The sequence below is a fragment of the Musa acuminata genome, chromosome BXJ2-5 (genome assembly GCF_036884655.1).
Source record: "Musa acuminata AAA Group cultivar baxijiao chromosome BXJ2-5, Cavendish_Baxijiao_AAA, whole genome shotgun sequence".
In the NCBI taxonomy this organism is placed as follows: domain Eukaryota; kingdom Viridiplantae; phylum Streptophyta; class Magnoliopsida; order Zingiberales; family Musaceae; genus Musa; species Musa acuminata.
This window is the reverse complement of record NC_088342.1, coordinates 45,277,501-45,299,510: the sequence shown is the minus strand read 5'-3', so window position 1 is coordinate 45,299,510 and position 22,010 is coordinate 45,277,501. Positions and strand designations below refer to the sequence as shown.

Sequence of the window (22,010 nt, the reverse complement as noted above, 5' to 3'; positions counted from 1 at the left end):
CTCGGATCGACTCGCGCGTCGACTCGATAAGATCGGTCGACTCGGGTTTACCGTATAGGCTTAAAAGGTCGAAAACCGCGGCGAGGACGCCCTAGCCTCTTCGCGATCTCTCCGGCCGCTGCCGGCCGTGCCCTTCCGCCGCCGCTTCATCGCTTCGCTGCAGGCCGAACCGTCTCTTCCCTGGTACCGGTACTCTTCTCTCCTCTCCTCCCCTCCTGATCTCAACTGTCCTCTCTCTCTCTCTCTCTCTCTCTCTCTCTCTCTCTCTCTCTCTCTCTCTCATGTCCTCCCCTCTCCTATTTTCCCTCTCTTCCTCACTCCTCCGCTCTCCTCTCCTTGCCTGCCTATCCAAAGGCAGCACACAGTACACACACACACGCTCTCTATCTCTCTCATGTGTCGTTAAAGTCTATCAACCAATGGATTTTAGCTATATTTTTTAGCGCCACCAACAGACATCCTTCAAAATTTCGTTTGACAATGTGTGCGTCAAAAAGAAATCTTTAAGTCTATCAATGTATGGATGTCATCTATAGCCATTTCTTAATGGTTTTAACAAAATCTTCGATCATCATCCTCTGGTTCTTCTGGCATCACTAATCTAAATACTCGCATCCTTTGTCACCTCTTTTTTATTTCTTCTTTTTGGATATACTGGAATCATCTGTAGAAAATTTACAATTCATTGTATTATTGATTGGTGTTAGTCCTACTTGTTACATGTGCAAGTATATCGAAGTCTTGATCTCTATATAGTATTAGTTATTTGGATATGCTGCATGAATGGAAGCTGAACCAGGTTGATGGTCACTATGAATTTTTGAATATACTCGAAAGCACAACTTGCACTTCTAATTGACAGTAGGACAGATCTCCATTCTTTTAATTTCCAATGGAATTCCACCATCCTGATTTCTTCACTCTCGTCCGTTTAGTTAGGTTTGTTTGGATTTGACTATGACGAATCACGAAATCTCAAAGCTTGAGGAGAGGCTTCAGCATCTTCTCGTCCAATTTCAAGTCGAGGCTGGGGTCCTTGATCGAATGGTCTATAAGAACAAGAATCAACATCGTCGCAGTTCCTACTTCCAGTACCTTTTGAAGGTTCTCAAATTCTTCTCTTGATCTTGTTTTTTCCCTTCTTTTTTGACATTCATCATCGATACATTCTGATAATATGTTTCTTTTGTTTTGTTTAAACTGATCCTTTTTTTGTTCGATGCATTGCTTGATGGTAGGTGAGACGTGATGTGAAGCTTCTTCAGTCTGCTGGACTGGGGGAGATCTTGAAAGTGCTCTTTCCCATCATCAATGGAAGAAGAGCTGCTCAAAAGGCATTTTATCCCACACGGTATATTCTTGCGAACATTGCATCATTCTTTTTTTTCTTTTGTATGACATTTTGAACTTCATGGAGTTTTGAAACTTGTCGTATTTGGTACTTGTATCTTGGATTATTTGTTCATAATGCGCTATTATGTTAAGAAAGAATAGCTTCTTCTGGTTAGCCAAAAGGCTTTCCTTAAATTATCTTATGGTTTGTACTGTATTAGGATTAATTATTCCAAAAATTCTGATCTAATCTAGTAAGTTGTCGTTGGGAGAGGAATTTCTACCTAAGGAGACTCTTCCACTAAAGAACATCTTGTCCATCCAACTAGTAGTTTAATATTGATGAGTCATCTTCGTAATTCAATCATCACAATTGGTTCATGGTGATTGAGACATTAAAAAAATCAATGGTGGAATCTTGTGCCAAGGTCTAAGATATTGGTCTAATATTGCTGCTGAATCACTGTCAGACCAGTATATACTGATTGGTATGGTATTGATAGCAGTTGGTGCAGTCAAAAATATAAATAAAACTATAAAATGTTGCATTTGGTCAGGATACTATAGTACCTTCAGCTGGTGCCCAGTTGCACTCATATATGATCAACATGGTTGATATACGATGGAAGTTCAAATTATGTCTTATGCTGTGGAATAAGAAATTGGATATGCTCCTCCTTTGAACTTTGCCTTATGTGTCTTATCATATATATATATATATATATATATATATATATATATATATAATCAACTAGAAGCTGTTGATAAATTGGATAATTTAGTATGAAGAAGATTGATGTGAAAACTTTTGGGAGAAGCATAGAGTTGGTTGAGGTGAAATTCTGTTGTTTATCATCTTTCTTTGTAGAATTAAGGTGTCAGTAATAGGGTAGAATAATTGTCATTTGGAAGAAGATGATGACTGGTAATCGGTAATTTTTATCTAGGATGAATTATCCAAGGGCATCTAGTGACAATGTAGATTTTAGTGAAAATCCTGTTGTTTATCGTCTTTCTTTGTAGAATTAAGTTTTCAGTAATAGGGTAGAATAATTGTCATTTGGAAGAAGAAGACGACTGGTAATAGGTAAGTTTTATCTAGGATGAAATTATCCAATGGCACCTAGTGACAATGTAGCTTTTAGTGAAAATCCTGTTGTTTATCGTCTTTCTTTGTGGAATTAAGGTTTCAGTAATAGGGTAGAATAATTGTCATTTGGAAGAAGATGATGACTGGTAATAGTTAAGTTTTATCTAGGATGAGAATTTCCAAGGGCACCTAGTGACAATGTAGCTTTTAGTAGATATTGGTTCAAACACGTTCTTCTTAGAAGCAAAAGCAACACTGATCAAGCTTTATGATCACAAACTAGTGGTCTGATAGTTCAAAATATTGTAGTTTTAAGTTGTTAATATTACAGAGTAAGACTTACATTGTTAAGTATTAAAAAATAATTTTAAATAACATGTTAGTCATGTATCATCTTTCACACAAATCTGGCTTTTAATTATTGTATTTGGAGTTAAAAATTTTGGGAAAAGACTTCTCATGATCTTATTCTATTACTGTGCATTAAGAAGTAAGTTTTTGGTGGGTTTCGGTGGATCTTTCTTTTTTTGGTCCATTACGGAAGCATCTCTATCATTTTTGACATTATTTGCATTCAAGTTTTAAGAATATTTCTCATCTTATCCAATATAAGTGTTAAGTGGCCTAAGATTGATGATCTAAGATTTCAATCAGTCGCATGGTTAATGGAATAGCTGAAGTGAAACAACTTTGACATCTTTGTTTGTAATTATGTATGAGGTTCATAATTACTGGAAAAACTGTTGTTTGCTCATCTACTTTAGATGTCATATTTATGATGGTAGGTTGGATGATGGTTTTACTGCCTTGCAGTTCAAAGTCAAATAGCTCTGGCTCAAAGCATAACTGTCAGGATCGACTATTAGGCGTTGCACGATTATTATCCAAGGTCTGTTTAGTCTATCTCTATATTATTTTGACTTTCATTGACATTGATTTGTTTACTGTTGCTTTGTGCAAAATTAAGCATTGCTCTATAGTAACAAGAAAGTAACTTTTCTTCTCTTATAATAAAAATTGTATTTTTTGCCAGCGTATTAACAATTACTTGTAGTGCACCATGTAAAATCAGAGTGCATTTACATGTGACTGCATGTACCCAAAATGGGGGGTGACCCATTAAGAGAAACAGCATGATAGATCATTGCTTTCTATTTAACACAAAATCAGGATTTAAGGGCATGTGAATGGCACATATGCAGCAAGGGCAGTGACCACAGTGGGTGTGTGCTCTGCGTGCAACATGACCATTCTTGCTTTCAGCCCCAAATACTATTGCAAACTTTACCTGCAAGTACATCCACAGTGTTCTTAATGAAGTTGTAGTACTTATTTAGCAATTTCTATTTCTTCTCTAATAGCTCCTCTTATCCTACACTTATGCTAATCTTGGCCAGATATTTGTCTAATCGTATTTTATTTCCTGCAGATGACCGAACCAATACTCAGGGCAGCTACGTATCCTTAATTATGAATCTTTAAAAAGATTATAATGGTTTAGCTGGTTAAATCAAAATTGATCTTCATACACACTGCAAGGAATACATAGCCTTTTCAAATTCATTTTTGATAAAAATTCATTCTTGTTTTACGTGCATACCACATGTTAGAAACTCTAGAAAGCCCTCTGTGCTATCTTATCAGTTCCTCTCTCTCTCTCTCTCTCTCTCTCTCTCTCTTTCTATCTTTGTGTGTGTAGGAACATGCGTATATACTCATGTGTGCATGACATATTTTGGAGTTAATCCTTTAGTTTATTCAGTTCAAATGGGAGAGTCGCTATTCTCCCTGATTTTAGAATGTCATCTCACCGAGTATATATTTACTCGAATGACTTTTTTTGGATGTGGTCTGGAAAATTTTTTTTTCCTTGCTTTTGATCTGCATATAGACTAAAAATTTGTAATATCTGGTTTCCTGACCTGAGAATGCATGATTTCATAATCCAGTATGCCAGTTTCTACCAAATTATGATTTCATAATCATGTAGTTGACTTTGTGGTCCTTGCTTGGGAATATCAACAAGATCATTGCTTCTTTCCTGCAAATGGCTAGATATTGTCGCAGACATTCCTTTGATAATTTTCCAACTTCTAGTATACCAGATTCAATAATAAATCACATGTTTTCCTTTATCTCCATGATAGTCAGATATCTTTATTGCTTGCTAAGTCCTTCTTCACAGGATTTTGCATCACTATACTCTCTTTGCTTGCCCGTCTCCGGGTTCTAGTTCAACAGGTAATTTTTTCTGAAGTTGTGGCCTTTTGTTCTTCCAAACTAAATGTATAATCAGATATTATTTATCCACTTGTTGATACGCTGAAAGTATATGATTCAGTTTTTGTATTTTGTTAATAACTGCTAGTGATGTTCATACAATGCACCAGACTTTGACTAATCAAGTTTAGTACCTTGACATCTAATTGCTAAAGTTAGTGTTTTTTTCAAATTAGTCAAATTGGAAATGCAAATGTAGTTGTTATTTACAAATACAGACTACTTCACTCATAGCATTACCATTTGTAGATCCAAATTTGTTCTCATTCTTCCCCCATAACTGTAATCTCTAACTGCAAATAATGATTTAGCAAGTCAGCTCAGTGGTTCTATTTTATTCAATTGTATATCACATATATCGTGTCAAAACCTAGATGTTTCTCAAATATGTTGCAAAATGTGGTCAGGTCCAAGGTTTTCATGGTCTACTGGACTGGTACAGTACATATAGGACTATGTACCCTCCTGTACTGCCTAGTACCAAGCAACAAAAAATAAATAAAAAATAAGAAATAAATTCTGACTGGTTTTTGAAACCTTGGTCGTGTCAACCTTAAAATGATGTTGGCACATTCATGTCTTACAAAATGTGTTTATTTCGTGACCGTAGAATTTTGGCATAAGTTTTTTCCTTAATTATAGAAGCAAGAACTTCTTGGTACTGCACCAGGACCGCTTCTATTTGCATATTCTCACTCTGTGTAAGTTGTTTGTCAACTCTTTAAACTGACAGTTGCTATCAATCCTTGGAAGTAGTTCAAGCTTTTGTTATTTATTTTACACCAAATTCTAACACTGCAGTATCTAAAAAACACAGCATGCCGTTATTGTCTTTTTGCTCGATCTATACTTTTACTTGCATTTCGTGGTAGCTATTTGATACATCTTATTTATGCTGTAACAGATGTTACTCGATGTCATTCTGATATATAATAAGGTTTCATCTCTTTCTCAAGAAAGGCAATCTGTAAAACTTTTTCAGGATGGAATAGAGGTTTGCTTCTTGTCTCTCGAAAAATGATATCTTGAGTTTCTAATTTCAAATGTGTGTGCCTAGGCTTAAGGTCTACTATTTTGGTTTATTACAGGCTTTTAGGGAGTATTATCCCTCAACCGAGAGAGTTCTTATGTTAGATTGTGTCTGGAGAGAAGATAAATTTTTCTTGGTTGAAAAAACAGAAAATAGAAATATCGAGAACAGGAATGAAGATCTAAGTGCTGTTCCCTTCACAACATCTGTCCAGTATGAAACCTTCGAACTTTTTGATGAAGGTCGTTCCATCATTTTTATTGAACTGATATCTTTTCTTTACAAAATTAATCAGTGGTTCTTCTAATATGCCCAAGGATTTGAAGTATATTTCTAAATTGGACCTTGAGGCATCCAGTTTGGTGCTTGTTAACTTATGGATGTGTGTCTATATGCTCATCCACATAGTAGAATACATTACCCTAGATAAGTGTGTCATCTCCTGGCGAGATATTGTTTGTTTTCCCAATTTGATGTTTTAAATATTGGTACCCGTTTACCAAATGGTTGTTAACAACATATACAAAATTCCGTTACTTTTTTTTCGTGTTTTCTGTAACTCCTATACAAGGTGTAGCATGCTATACCATTCAGCACATATAAGTCTGGAAAGGTTCTGGTATGGGTACCAGGCACGGCATTTAGAACCTCGTTTCACAGCACCAAGCTTTTTGATTTGAATTCTTTCGAGACTTTCCTCACCCAGAAAGAAAAATGCCCTCCATGTTGAGCTGCAATACTTACATAGTTGCAAAAGAAGGGCCATAACCCACACTTCCAGTCATTAAATAGAACATGAGCTTTCACCTAAACTCTATTAGGCGTACCTCGCATTTGATGTCAAAATTGTTTTACTTTCAAAATTCCCATCACTATTTGCACTTTGGTTTTGTTAAAGGGCTCTGTTAACATATAAATTGATTGCAAAATTGTTTTGTGCATTTATGAACATCTTAACACAGCAATGCAACTTAAGATATGATTTATTCTGCTGTATGATATCGGGTGCTCATTTCTTGACCATCTTTTTTGTGTAATTCAGCAACCAAGCATGAAAATATATGCTCCCCTACCATGGAAACTGACACCCATCCACCGAAAGACCAACCAGAGACGGTAGCCATCATAGGAAACACTGTGAATTCTGAAGATGCAAGGACTCTGGAAGCGGTAAAGTTCGCCTCGGCAGATGCTGAAGAAGTACTAGCTGCAAAAGTAGATACATTTCTCAGCGCTACAACCCCGGAACCTCAAACTAAATCCAGAAGAAATGTTGCATTTGTTCCAGTGAAAAGGTCAAACCCGTCCGACACAAACACAAGTGGGCCAAGCAAGAAGATGAAGTTGGACTTGGTTTCAAGCAATTCAACAGAAGCTGAAGATCCATTTTTGGATCTGCTATTTTCTGGAAGGGTGGAGAGTTCTGTTCTGTGATATCATGCAGCGGTGGAAATCAACGTGTTGTCTCCGTGCTGTCTTGGTATGAAGTGGCCATCCGAAGAGCACACCCTTGCTATTTATTCAGAGGATGCAATCAATACAGGTCAATTGGAAGCAACTTGCGACTGTCGAGAAAACTGAACCAGATGCTAGTAGGCAATCTTGATCAACCAAGCTGTAGGAATTTTTTTCTTCCAATGAAACATAATGTATTATTATGATACAGGCAACTCACTAGAGATTTACGATTTTAGTGTCCTTGTCTGCAGAGATCAAAACCAATGCAGGAAGGAGAATTTCATTTGCTAGAACTCCTCAGCTTATCATTTTGTATGTAGAACAGTACTCATTCCTTTGTTCAGAGTAGAAATCATTCTTTATTTCTTCTCATATGTCTTCCACTACCAGATCCATTTTAAATCTGATTGGACCACTTGAACCATTTTAAATCATATACACTCGAGCAGAGTATCTGATCTGACTGTAAAATTGCTTTCGGCTGATTCTTACAAAGCAAAGCCTGACACTGTGCAATTAAAGTTGTATTCTTTGAATTCTTTGTCCAGCTTCTTGGCTTGTCTAGCTATCCACTTTTGTATTATATCATTTCTTCTGAGTTTAAACATGTAGATATTGTATGATTTGATTTATATTCTTAATAGTATTAATTCGATCAGAAATATAATTTTTATAAGTGTGATCTGCCTAAATCTAGGAGACATAATCTGATTTATATCTTTAACACATCATGACCTTCCATCTTAGGCATTATTTTCCTGAAACAGTTGCAGAACCTTCCTTCCATGGTGTGGGTAGATACAGGTTAGATATAGTGTTGGAAGATAGAGAAGAGCAGCAAAGATAAATGTTGGCAAAAAAAAGATTGAGCAACTCATGGACAGACTAAAGATGATGTTATGATCTTGTAAACTTCTCACCATCCATTATCAGATACAAAACCTGAAGTAGAACTAAAACAAAGATTGCAGAATCTGGCAAAAGGAAAATTACATGAGTTCAATCCGAACTAGCTCAGTAAACCAAGAACTTCATAGTATGCTATCAGCACCGGCAATGAGACGAGCGTTCCAAAAATGACTCTGCAGAAGAACAACAAAAGGATTGATCAGAAATAACCATTGACATGGAGAAACTACAGCTTTGTTTGGATTGCTCACGCGGTGCTGAGCACACCAGGATGCAATCCATACTCTCTTGCGAAGATGAAGGAGGAGATAGATTGAGGCAGTGCAGCCTGCAAAATGTTAAGTACAATGAGACGTAAATGGGGTTTCATGCTACGTGTACAGTGAGTGGAGAACACATTACCTGTATGATCGCCACCCTCAGGAGATCACCACGAAGTCCCACGGAGACGGCGGAGATCGCCGTAGCCGCCGGCCCCGCGATGAACTTTAGAACCATGCCGAACGCGCTCAGCTTCGGGCCACATGCGACAATCTTGTCTTGCAGAGCCATGAACAACCCTGCAACCATGGAAACAGGGATGAAGAGTTCGCCTCTGTAGCACCGCAGCCGGTTATGATCTCAGGTTAGGAGTCGTTGATGGTCTCACCCATGCTGAACATGGACATCCCTGTCCCGGTCTTGGACATCACCAACACCGATCCCTCGATGATTCGCGGCATCTCGAAGTGCCACCTGCAAAGACAGAGCAGTCATCGGCAGAACTAGTGTGTCGAGGAGAGGAGGCTGCTCGGTACCTGTTTGCTATGAGAGCCCAAATGACGCCGAGAACGCTGGCGTATATGTTGGGATTGATAACGAGCTTGAGCCACACCGTCTTCATCAGTGATCCTAACGTAGGACGTGCAGCGACGTCGGCGTTGCGCTCCACGTCCATTGCTTGTTGCGGTTCGGGTGCCACCATCTGGCCACCAGCGCCGGCCACGACGGTCGCCGGAGCAAAGCTGGCAGCACCCCTTGCCTTCCTCATCTCGAGCGCGAACAGGAGCAGCGCCATCCACGCGATGAGCTGCACCACGGACAGCTGCACGATGATGTCCTGCGCCCAACGTCCGTACATGGCGTCCAGCAGCGGCGCGCCCACCACCAAGATGTTGCTGAGCTGGGAGAGCGAGAAGATGGTGATGGCCCAGCTGTAGCTGCTCTTGTCGCTGCTGCTGCACCAGGTCCATGCAGCCAGTACTGCCACGGTGAGGAGCTTGGAGATGGCGTCGGCGGCGATGACGCGGTAGTTCATGGTGAAAGGGTCGATGTGGCTGGTGAAATCGAAGGTGAAGAAGGGGATGGCGAAATAGACGACGAGGCGGTTGATCGCTTCGCACTGCTCGCGGGTGAAGACGTGCCACCACCGCACCGAGCCGTAGCCGAGGCCGAGTGCGACATAAAGCGGCGTCATTGCCTCAATCACCTTTAACACATCCCGCCCCCCTATCATCTTTCCTTCGTCCCTCACGGTAGGGGTTTCTGCTTCTTGGTGAAGCAGACGATGGCCATGGCATTGGCTTATTACATAGGGATGGAAAGATTCCATGCAAGTTGTGGTGTTTTGTAGGTGAGAGAGATGTCAGTCAACCTTTATGGAGTTCATTCATCATTAGAGTAAGGAATCGTCTTCAAAGAATAAATAAAGATGTGCAGCATTCACTACTTGTGGAATGGGGGAGATATTGAAAGTGTTCTTTCCCATCAGCAATGAGAGAAAGAGCTGCTCAAAAGGCATTCTATCAATGGGAGAAGAGCTGCATCATTCTTTTTTTTTCTTCTTTTGTATGACATTTTGTAATCCAAAAGGCTTTCCTTAAATTTTCTTATGGTTTTTTGTATTATCTTAGGATTAATCATTCCAAAAATGCTGATCTAATCAAGCAAGTTGTCATTGGGAGAGGAATTTCTACCAAAGGAGGCTCTTCCACTAAACAACATCTTCTTGTCAATCCAACTAGCAGTTTAATATTGATGATTCATCTACGCAATTCAATCATCATAATTGGTTCATGGTGATTGAGACATTAAAATGTGAAAGATCAATGGTGGAATCTCATGCCAAGGTCTAAGATATTAGTCTAATATTGCTGCTGAATCACTGTAATAAAACTATAAAATGTTGCATTTGGTCAAGATACTTACAGTGCCTTCAGCTGGTGCCCAGTTGCACTCATGTATGATCAACATGGTTGACATACCATGAAAGTTCAAATTATGTCTTATGCTGTGGAATAAGAAATTGGATAGGCTCCTTCTAGTTGATAAATTGGATAAATTAGTATGAAGAAGATTGATGTGAATACCTTTGGGAGAAGCATAGAGTTGGTGTAGGTGAAAATGCTGTTGTTTATTGTCTTTCTTTGTAGAATTAAGGTTTCAGTAATAGGGTAGAATAATTGTCATTTGGAAGAAGATGATGACTAAGTTTTATCTAGGATGAAATTATCCAAGGGTGCCAATGTTGGTTCAAACAGGTTCTTCTTAGAAGCAAAAGCAATAATGATCAAGATTTATGACCACAAACTAGTAGTCTGATAATAATAATTTTAAATAACATGTTAGTGATGTATCATCATTCACACAAATCTGGCTTTTATTTATTGTATTTGTAGTTAAAAGGTTTGGGAAAAGACTTCTCATGATCTTATTCTATTACTGTGCACTAAGTAAGAAGTAAGCTGTTGGTGGGTTTTGATGGATCTTTCTTTCTTTGGTCCTTTACAGAACCATCTCTATCATTTTTGACATTATTTGCATTCAAGTTTTAAGAACATTTCTCATCTTATCCAATAAAGTGTTAAGTGGCCTAAGATTGATGATCTAAGATTTCAATCAGTCGCATGGTTAATGGAATAGCTGAAGTGAAACAACTTTGACACAAACACAAGTGGGCCAAGCAAGAAGATGAAGTTGGACTTGGTTTCAAGCAATTCAGCAGAAGCTGAAGATCCATTTTTTGATCTGCTATTTTCTGGAGGGGTGGAGAGTTCTGTTCTGTGTTATCATGCAGTGGTGGAAATCAACCTGTTGTCTCCGAAGAGCACACCCTTGCTATTTCTTAAGAGGATGCAATCGATACAGGTCAATCAGAAGCAACTTGGACTGTCGAGTTCTTGTCTGCAGAGATCAAAACCGATGCAGGAAGGAGAATTCAATTGCTAGAACTCCTCAGCTTATCATTTTGTATGTAAAACAATCGTCATTCCTTTGTTCAGAGTAGAAATCATTCTTTATTTCTTCTCATATGTCTTCCACTACCAGATCCATTTTAAATCTGATTGGAGCAATTGAACCATTTTAAATCATATACACTCGAGCAGAGTATCTGATCTGACTGTAAAATTGCTTTCGGCTGATTCTTGCAAAACAAAGCCTGACACAGTGCAATTAAAGTTGTATTCTTTGAATGCTTTGTTCAGATTCTTGGCTTGTCTAGCTATTTACTTTTTGTATTATATCGTTTCTGCTGAGTTTAAACGTGTAGATATTGTATGATTTGATTTATATTCTTAATAGTATTAACTCAATCAGACATATAATTTTTATAAGTGTGATCTGTATAAGTCTAGGAGACATAATATGATTTATATCTTTAACACATCATCACCAATCCGTAGACATTATTTTCCTGCAACAGTTGCAGAGCAATGAAAATCAGAGGTGAATTAATACTTCTATAAAATTATGATTTTAATTTTTTTTTTAAACTTGTTATGATTTTAACGATATTAGGTAGATATTGTTAGGATCGTAACGATACCGAGTGAATTAATACTTCTATAAAATTATGATTTTAAATTATTTTTTTTGATAAAAATCAATATTGAAAGTGTACTCGACTTAAGAATAATAAGCAATTAAATCATAAGACAATAGCAATGAAAAGCAAAAAGAAAATGCACACCGAATTTATAGTGGTTCGGTTACCGTGATTTGCGTCTACTCCCGATTTCTCTTCTATCGAGGCAATCGATATTCACTAATGATCTTTGTTCAATGGACAAAGAACAATACCCTATTTATAACTCTTTCTCCTTTTCACGGGTTTAGGAAAGAACTTTACAAGTCTCACACCTCTCGAGCTCAAAACTTTAAAGAATATGAGAGGGACACTTAACACTTTTTTAAGACTTTACAGTAGCTTTTTCATTCACTTTTTTGTGGTAACTCAAGTAAAAATGAGTGGATATTTATAGGCTTCAAATGATTTCAAAAATAGAATAAAAAAAAATCTTATTCGAGTTTTCGAGGTCCTAATGGTACCATCACCTATAACATTAACTATTGATAGTACCATCGCCTACAATATTAACTATTGACGGTACCATCGCCCATTCTGGGTGGTACTACCACTTGACAACATGAGGGATTATATACTGGTGGTACTATTGCTAGTCTGGATGGTACTACCACCTGACACTAGCAGTACCACTATCGAATCTTTCGGAAAACGTATACATCATACGTTTCAGCTCATAGGTAGTTTCACCACCTAACCTAATTATGGGTCACTGAATGAGCCCAACTCAGCCCTAGAGTAAGCTCAATGGGCCCTAATTAAGTTAGTATGATAACACTCAAAACTAACTCAATTTAAGACCTAAACGATTACAAGACTAGAATTTTATATGACCCGACATGTTGTTGGTTCATCCAGTGCTTCGTCCGATCCTTCGGCATATCGTCCTCTCTTTCGACGTATTGCCCGATCCATCGGCATATTGACCTCCCGTAACATTCGATCTTTTTAGCGCAATATCCAATCAATTTGGCCCGATTCTTGAACTCACAGCATAAAATTTATCTTTCGGTATGTCGACCAATCATCCAACTTGACCAATCATCCAACATGATGCTCTCCGGCCTAACGTTTGATTCTTTCTACTTCAATCGATTTATCTTTCGATGAACAAAATTAGTCCCGTATCACTCAAATGCTATTATAAATTTATCACTTGATATCATTTCCACATGTACGTGTTAGAAATAGTGTTGGAAGATGAGAAGAGCAGCAAAGATATATGTTGGCTCAAAAAGATTCAGCAACTCATAGACAGACTAAAGATGATGTTATGATCTTATAAACTTGTCACCATCCATCATCAGATACAAAACGTGAAGCAAAACTAAAACAAAAATTGCAGACTTTGCCAAAAGGAAAATTACATGAGTTCAATCTGAACTAGCTCAGTAAACCAAGGACTTCATAGTATGCTATCAGCACCGACAAGGAGACAAGCGTTCCAAAAATGACTCTGCAGAAGAACAACAAATGGATTGATCAGAAATAACCATTGACATGGAGAAACTACATCTCTGTTTGGATTACTCACGCGGTGCTGAGCACATCAGGATGCAATCCATATTCTCTTGCGAAGATGAAGGAGGAGATAGATTGAGGCAGTGCAGCCTGCAAAATGTGAAGTACAATGCGACGTAAATGGGGCTTCATGCTACGTGTACAGTGGAGAACACATTACCTGTATGATCGCCACCCTCAGGAGGTCACCACGAAGTCCCACGGCGACGGCGCAGATCGTCGTAACCGCCGGCCCTGCGATGAACTTTAGAAGCATGCCGAACGCGCTCAGCTTCTGCCCACATGCGACAATCTTGTCTTGCAGAGCCATGAACAACCCTGCAACCATGGAAACAGGGATGAAGAGTTCGCCACTGTAGCACTGCAGCCAGTTATGATCTCAGGTTAGAAGTCGTTGATGGTCTCACCCATGCTGAACATGGACATCCCTGTCCCGGTCTTGGACATCACCAACACCGATCCCTCCATGATTCGCGGCATCTCGAAGTGCCACCTGCAAAGACGGAGCAGTCATCACCGGAACTAGTGTGTCGAGGAGAGGAGGCTGCTCTGTACCTGTTTGCTATGAGAGCCCAAATGACGCCGAGAACGCTGGCGTATATGTTGGGATTGAGAGCGAGCTTGAGCCACACCGTCTTCATCAGTGATCCTAACGTAGGACGTGCAGCGACGTCGGTGTTGCACTCCACGTCCGTTGCTTGTTGCGGTTCAGGTGCCACCACCTGGCCACCAGCGCCAGCTACGATAGCTGCCGGAGCAAAGCCGGCAGCACCACTTGCCTTCCTCATCTCGAGCGCGAACAGGAGCAGCGCCATCCACGCGATGCCCTGCACCACGGAGAGCTGCACGACGATGTCCTGCGCCCATCTCCCGTACATGGCGTCCAGCAGCGGCGCGCCCACCAACAAGGTGTTGGTGAGCTGGGAGAGTGAGAAGATGGTGATGGCCCAGCTGTAGCTGCTTTTGGAGCTGCTGCTGCACCAGGTCCATGCAGCCAGGACGCCAACGGTGAGGAGCTTGGAGATGGCGTCAGCAGCGATGACGCGGTAGTTCATGGTGAAAGGGTCGATGTGGCTGGTGAACTCAAAGGTGAAGAAGGGGATGGTGAAGTAGACGACGAGGCGGTTGATCGCCTCGCACTGCTCGCGGGTGAAGACATGCCACCATCGCACCGAGCCGTAGCCGAGGCCGACTGCGACATAGAGCGGTGTCATTGCTTCGATCACCTTAATCACATCCCGCCCCCCTATCATCTTTCGGTCGTCTCTCACAGGTTTCTGCTTCTTGGTGGAGCAGATGATGGCCATGGCATTAGCTTAATTATATAAGCAGGGATGGTGTTCCTTTGTGAGTTCATGCACTAGTTATGGTGTTCTCAAGTTGTAAAGATGGTGGAAAGATTCCATGCACAAGTTATGATGTTCACAAGTTGTAGGTGAGAGATGTTATCATCCTTTGTGAGTTCATCATTAGAATAAGAAATTTGTCTTTAAAGAATAAATCAAGGTTGCTGCATTCACCACTAAGTTTGGAATAATTTAGAAACACTGAACTCTTAGGGCACAGCTCATAGATAGTAGCATGGTAACATAGTCTTAAATCTTAATATAAGCTCGGTAACAATACAAGGGATCCATATAGGTCGTATACTACTAATATACCGAGAAGGAAGACGATAAAAAGAATATGAGAAATATCAAAGATAAATGAATAAAAAATAATTGATTTGAAAATTAAAAAATAATTTTAAATTGAATCGGATGAAACTGTTTGATCCACGTGTTGATTCTTAGTCGGACTCGTAAATACTACTAGCTAGAGAAATTATTTGATCCATGTGTCACTTCTTAGTCCGACTTACGAAAACAGATCGATCTAACTCGAGGATGTATGCAATCATATCTTTTATTCATAGAAAGAATATCTCAATGAATTAAATCCTGATTTATAGAAAGAATGTATACACTCATATCTTTTATTTATAAAGAAAATGTCTAAATGAGTCTATACAGTTATATCTTTTATTAATGTCTCAATTAATCAAATCCTCATCTTCTAAATCTTAAAAGAAATAATGTGTGGAGGAAAAAGTCACTGACCTAACTTAATTCATCTTCTTCACGATCAAAACCTTCTCCAGAGTTTCTGACCTAATGCACCTGCATGAACAGATGATTACATCTCCTATAAGCTACAATTACCTTCTAAAATACAAGTTTCCACTACCTATATTCCCCTAATCGATGAAAGTGTCATACAAGCATAGATGACCTCAAGATTTCTAATGGTATGTTCTGACGCAGTCATGATTCTCCCAGTGATGGATCGCTTTTCCTTGCAGCATCAAAGAAGCACTTCTGCAAACTGTTGTCTCCTGCACTTTCCAAAGCTTTTTAGGTCAGGTGGTCATAACCAATTTGCCTCTGCCTACTTCAGTGGTAAACCTGTTGGCATCAGCTCTCATGTCATCTCTCTCTCTCTCTGAGCTTCTTCCATGGTGTACCTCCAAATTGCCATTTGACTCACTGAACATCAAGCCCTTGTTCTTTCCATGTCATGGCCAAACAAGGAAAACTTCTAAAATTATCTGAAGATGAGGTTGACCACTTGGTTAGTGGCGTAAGTGGTATCCAGATGCTGCTTAGAAGACAACAAAAGGTAGGGGATGTCAAGCACCACTTGGTGAAATCTGTGTTGACAAAAGCCAAGTGATGATGCATTAAGTGACTAGGCATTCCAACATGGATGGTTGTAAACTGGTCTTGACATGTTTGAAGAGCAGAGAACAAAGATTCGGAAAACATTTCCTGCCCAGTATATGGTAAAAGTTGCATTACCAGATGTCAGATGCAAGTTGCATTGGGTGAGTGTTCCACTGATTGATCCACAAAACACCAAATGACAGTATACATGTACCTGCAAGACATCGAAGACTCTTATTAAAGAACTAATACTTGGGCAAGAGGAAAAAATAGAAACTGAAAAGTTGCAACTTGATGTTGGTGGATAGTAAAAGGTACAGATGCTGTTCATTCTGAGATTGGGTATCAGTATTTGCATTTATCTGCTCTTATATCCTAACATATTTGGCAGGGCACTAATTACTTATTTTCAGATGTTTTGCAGGTAAAACAACTGGAACTTATTCTATTAATGTGGTTGTGATTTAACAATCACATTTTATCTAATATGATCATGCAAAAGAGATTCCATACTTCTGGTTACCTTTAATGAGTCAGATTTCATCCCAGATTAGTCTTAACCCAAAACCATTTTGTCCCTTACTAGTTGGACATCAACATTCTCATGACTTTGCCTGTTTCCATATTATGATGATATCAAGGAACTAATGCAAAACCTCAAGAGACATTACAGTATGTATATGTGAGGAGTCTCAAAGAACCTTATCATAGGTACAAGTGGTCATGCCTAAATTGAACCTCATGTAATGAAATCACAATCCTCTTTGGTGTTTGTTTCATCTTGCATGTTCCTCAGAGCAAGTAAATGAAAAGACAGAATCAAACTGAGTTGCACTGAGAAGAACTTACAATGGAAATTACATCTCATGTTATGATATCTCAATCTTAACAAGACATGAACCCAAATGAGAAATGATTGGGGTAAGCTGGAATACAAGGCATTTCCCATCTCTTGAGGCATTTTAAGAAACATAATCAGTGGCCACTCAACCTGTTGTTTACAGTAAAAATGCATTCTGCTGCTACTCTGCAGGGTGAAGCAATAATGGCAATTTGCTTGCTAATCAAGGAAATAGCTCAAGGAGGATGAACTCAATGAAGAGCAGGATTATTTTAACCAGTTTGCAACATTACCTATGAAATGCATGTCTTAGACTACCAGACAACAACTAAAGAGTCTGATGATTGCAGAAAGCTAAATGGTTGCTGAAGTTTGGCTATGATGGTAAACCTCTCATAACCAATGTATCAGGTAAGTTCAGATCTCCTCCTATAAACTTCAGAAACATTTCATGCAATGAACTCCAAGAATATGGACAAACAAGTTTTTTATGATCCTCCAATCCAAGTAGAAAAATATAGCTACTTATAATTCCTCTGTAAGATTCAGGTAATAGAATGTAGTAGAAAACTCATACTAATGACAGGTAATGTTGATTCCCAACAATAATAACTTCTAAGGACATTAATAAGAATCTGCACAATCCATGTCACCATCATATACAGGGTAAGAATATATCCTTTGACTTCTTGCAGTAAGTTCTTCCAAAACAAGTTGGTGGGAATGAAGGTCTGCCCTCCATCCAAAACCTCACATAACTTGATAAAATAGTCAAGAAGGAATCTTGTAGTAACTGGCTGTTAAAAGACAATAACTATTACAAGAGCTATAGCATTTAAATAAGATTTAACAGTAAAGAGGAATAACAGCTAGCAATGATGTTAGTAGCTTCAGACCACTAATAGCCAGATGTTTAAAAGACTCAACCAGTGGCTTTAATTAGACAATTCATCAATGCACCAAACTAGTGACAATCAAACCAAAGCAATCTTTTGGAAATTGATGTGTTTGCAATAATTTAAGATGCTTGTACAGAATTACATAACACATTGTGGTACTGATGTAACAAAAGCAAACAATTGAAAAGTGAGATGCTTCTGACTATGGCACAAATTCTAGCAGAATTTCCTGAGGTCAACAACTCTGATAAACAACAGAACTTGTCCATGAAAAAGAAAAACACAATACTTGCTTATAAGATGATATTTATGATACTCTGATAAACACCAGACATTAATCAAGCACCTGCTTATAAAATGATATTTATGATAGCTTGAAGAGTATCTACAGCCCCCATCATGACTCATACAATACTTGAACAGAAGAAAAACAAAGCATGGAACTTCATTTATGAATAGCAAACTGATGGCAAAGAGAGGATGATTGCTTGCATAAACAACTCAACCATAATATATTGTTTGATGCTCAGAGCTGCACTTCCCTGTCATAGATCCAACTGAAAGATATAGCAGGTGCTTTCTTGGCACTCCCATGAACTCTTTCATCGAGCTTGTCTAATCTTTGGAGCTAATGTGCAGATGCAATTGTTCCACATATCTGGGCCAGATTGAGCTCCCCATGATCTTTAGCAAGCCTGGCAGTATTCCCATGGGAAATGAAGGTAGCCCTCTCCTGAAATGAGGTAGAAGTAAGACCAAGATAGGGATTGTTCTCTGTCTTGGGATCCTGCAAATGTAACACACTTTCAAATCCTGAAGAAATTACAACAGAACAGTAGAATCATACAAAAGCACATTGAATAGGTGGTGGAGGCACATGCCTCTACTGCTCGACTCGTTGACATAGACAATAGTATTTGTTGAAATAAAAAGCAGTTTACAAGAAATAAAGAATAAGAAAAGGACCCAAAACTCGTTCTAAGATAAGAGCTAAATTATATCAGTCACAATGTTTTAGGATGGACAAATGATACTGAACAAAATAGATTATATATCATTAAAGGGTTTTGACCAGCAAAAGGTCCCAATTTTTCACTAATCTGTACCAAATATACCATACCTGTTTTCTCTTTCCTTGTAGTTACTATGGTGGAAGGCCTTATCTCCCGATATTATGGGGCTCAAAAGTGGACTTTCATATAGTTTTTAAAACAATAATTAAGATGGAGCCACATCTAGACATATATGGGACTGAAAAATTAGTGTCGGTGAACTCAAACGTGAAGAAGAGGATGGTGAAGTAGACGATGAGGCGGTTGATTGCTACGACCTGCTCGCGAGCGAAGACATGCCACCACCGAACCGAGCTGTGGCCGAGGCCGAGTGCGACATAAAGCGACATCATTGCCTCGATCACCTTGAGCACATCCCGCCCCCCTATCATCTTTCCTTCGTCTCTTATAGTAGGGGTTTCTACTTCTTGGTGGAGTAGACGATGGTCATAGCATTGGTTTATTCTATATGCAGGGGAAAGAAAGGTAGAAGAAAGAGATGTAAAGATGGTGAAAAGATTCCATGCACAAGTTGTAGGTGAGAGATGTTAGTCATCCTTCGTGGAGTTTATAGGCCACAACTCATAGATAGTAATATAGTAACAAAGTTATAAATCTCAACATCATATAATATTTCTAGTCAGATTACCAAAATTATTTTTTTTAATATTAGATATAAATCTAATATGTGTATCTTCATGAATAACTAAGTCAATTGATAATATTTATTTATCATATATATCTAAAAAAAATGCATTCTATAATTAAATTAACAACCTTTATGTACTTTTCAAAAAGAGGACAAGAGGATAATAATAAATTAATTAATAATTTAATTGATTAGTAGAATTCCTAACTTATCCACAAGATTATGGAAATCAAATTTAATCATTTCCTTAATTATAGTATAAAAACATAAAAGTTAATAATAAAATAATATATTATTTATAGTAATTAATTTATGTTAATGGAGAAATTATTGGTGATTATATTTCTCCCCCACTTAATAGAAATTTGGCCTCTAAATTTGATTAAAAATAATATTAATCAATATAGTTAGCTCTTGAAATACTAAGTCAAAGAACAACTCTAAATTAGCTTGAAAAATATTTTGATTAAATGTGCCACTCGAAAATTTTAAGTCAAAAGATATATATATATATATATATATATATATATATATATATATATATTATATGTGTCAAAGAAATAACATTATGTTTAATTCTCATAAGATCTCATCATTGCATTAAACAAATAATATCTGATAATTAATTTGACATTAAATCAAAACACTATTCAAATTAATTACTCATACAATTAAGTTTAAATATCAATGCATGATCAAATTTATTCAACTTCAAAAATATATATTTTATTAATGCCAATAATAACCTCTACAAACCATCCTTGCATATGTCAAATCTAATCTTAATTTTAAGGATAATATATGGTAACAAAAATTATAATGATAAATACTTTTTAATTTATATTTATAAAAATACTTTTTAATTTATATTATAAAATATCTTATAAATTTTTTGCACTTAAAATTATCAAAACTTTTACGTCTAAGAGAATAACTAAAACTTAGTATAATATTTAATTAATAAAATTAGATACGTTAATTATAAACATTCATAACAATGTAGGATAAAATTGAAAAAGATAATTAATCACAATAAGTAACAAATATGTTTTATTAAATTTATCCTATTCATAATTATAGATAAAATAATATTCTAGAATAGAGGGTAACAAAAATAATATGTCAAACTATAATAGAAATTATGTCAAACTTCCTTGATGTATAATCTACTTTAAATTTATAACAAAATTATATAAATGAATTTTAGGTCTACAACATGAAAATGATATGGTCAAAATAATAAATGCTATAAGACTTATGCAATAAACTTAATTTATCTATTTTTATAAAACAAAATATAAATATAAATATTTTACAGTTAACATAAGCATCATGTAATATTTCTAGTCAAATTATCAAATTATTTTTTTAAAATAAGTATTAGATATAAATCTAATATATGCATCTTCATGAATAACTAAGTTAATTGATATTATTTATTTATCATATATATCTCAAAAATAAAATAATGCATTCTATAATTAAATTAACAACACTTATCTATTTTTTAAACATGGGACAAGAGGGTAATGGCAATATCATTTTTAAAATGTCAAAACTTATTAGAGTTTATAAGATAAACTAATACAACACTAATTTTAATTTAGAGAAAAAAAATAAAATTTTGGTCTTTTACTCAATAATCTCATTTCAAGTAATTTAATGATATTCTCTTTGAGTAACATCTTTAATTAATTATTTTTTAAAGAAAATCATATTTGACTAAAAAAAAAGATCATAATCTCTTAAATTCATCGTTTAGTTGCATTATAATCTAATTCTCAAAATCTAAATTTTAAAAACTAATTAGGTCATATAATATTCTAATACAAGGATCTCATATTCTCTTGTAGTCATCATGGTGGAAGGTCTTATCTTTTGCTAGAAAGTGGACTTTTTAGTTGTTTCCAAAACAAAAATTAAAAAAAAGTAGACTTTCTAACTATTTCCAAAACAGTAATTAAAATGGAGCCACATCTAGACATATATGGGACTCAAAAATTAGTACCGGTGAACTCAAAGGTGAAATAGATGATGAGGCGATTGATCACCTCGCACTGCTCGCGGGTGAAGACGTGCCACCACCACACCGAGCCAAAGCCGAGATCGAGTGCGACATAGAGCGACATCATTGTCTCGATCACCTTGAGCACATCCAGCCCCTTTATCATCTTTTCTTCATCTCTCATAGTATGGGTTTCTGCTTTTTAATGGAGCAGACGATGGCTATGACATTTGCTTATTATATAGGTAGCAGAAGGGAAGGCATATGAAAAGAATGTAAAGATGGTGGAAAGATTACATGCACAAGTTGTGGTGTTCACAAGTTGTAGGTGAGAGATGTTAGTCATCCTTCGTGGAGTTCATAGGCCACAGCTCATAGATAGTAAGTAACATAGTCTT

General features: G+C 37.2%; 3 protein-coding genes across 3 annotated transcripts; 1 reads left to right on the top strand and 2 right to left on the bottom strand.

Moving 5' to 3' along the window:
- Positions 1-74: 74 nt before the first annotated feature.
- Positions 75-7,562, top strand: LOC103986445 (uncharacterized). The gene is made up of 9 exons (XM_018825850.2): positions 75-183; positions 940-1,104; positions 1,239-1,351; positions 3,236-3,311; positions 3,852-3,880; positions 4,570-4,663; positions 5,607-5,696; positions 5,791-5,974; positions 6,775-7,562. The coding sequence occupies exons 2-9, from the start codon at positions 958-960 to the stop codon at positions 7,164-7,166; spliced, it is 1,125 nt and encodes a 374-aa protein (XP_018681395.1). The 5' UTR covers positions 75-183; positions 940-957; the 3' UTR covers positions 7,167-7,562.
- Positions 7,563-8,104: 542 nt separating this feature from the next.
- LOC135611886 (probable auxin efflux carrier component 5c) lies at positions 8,105-9,676 on the bottom strand. The gene is made up of 5 exons (XM_065107534.1): positions 8,897-9,676; positions 8,749-8,834; positions 8,502-8,659; positions 8,351-8,427; positions 8,105-8,272 (listed from the first exon to the last, which is right to left on the bottom strand). Exons 1-5 carry the CDS (start codon positions 9,592-9,594, stop codon positions 8,200-8,202), a joined length of 1,092 nt encoding a protein of 363 aa, XP_064963606.1. The 5' UTR covers positions 9,595-9,676; the 3' UTR covers positions 8,105-8,199.
- A 3,463-nt stretch (positions 9,677-13,139) lies between these two features.
- LOC103986448 (probable auxin efflux carrier component 5c) lies at positions 13,140-14,744 on the bottom strand. Its single transcript, XM_009404470.3, has 5 exons — positions 14,020-14,744; positions 13,872-13,957; positions 13,625-13,782; positions 13,478-13,554; positions 13,140-13,399 (listed from the first exon to the last, which is right to left on the bottom strand). The coding sequence occupies exons 1-5, from the start codon at positions 14,715-14,717 to the stop codon at positions 13,327-13,329; spliced, it is 1,092 nt and encodes a 363-aa protein (XP_009402745.3). The 5' UTR covers positions 14,718-14,744; the 3' UTR covers positions 13,140-13,326.
- Positions 14,745-22,010: the final 7,266 nt, after the last annotated feature.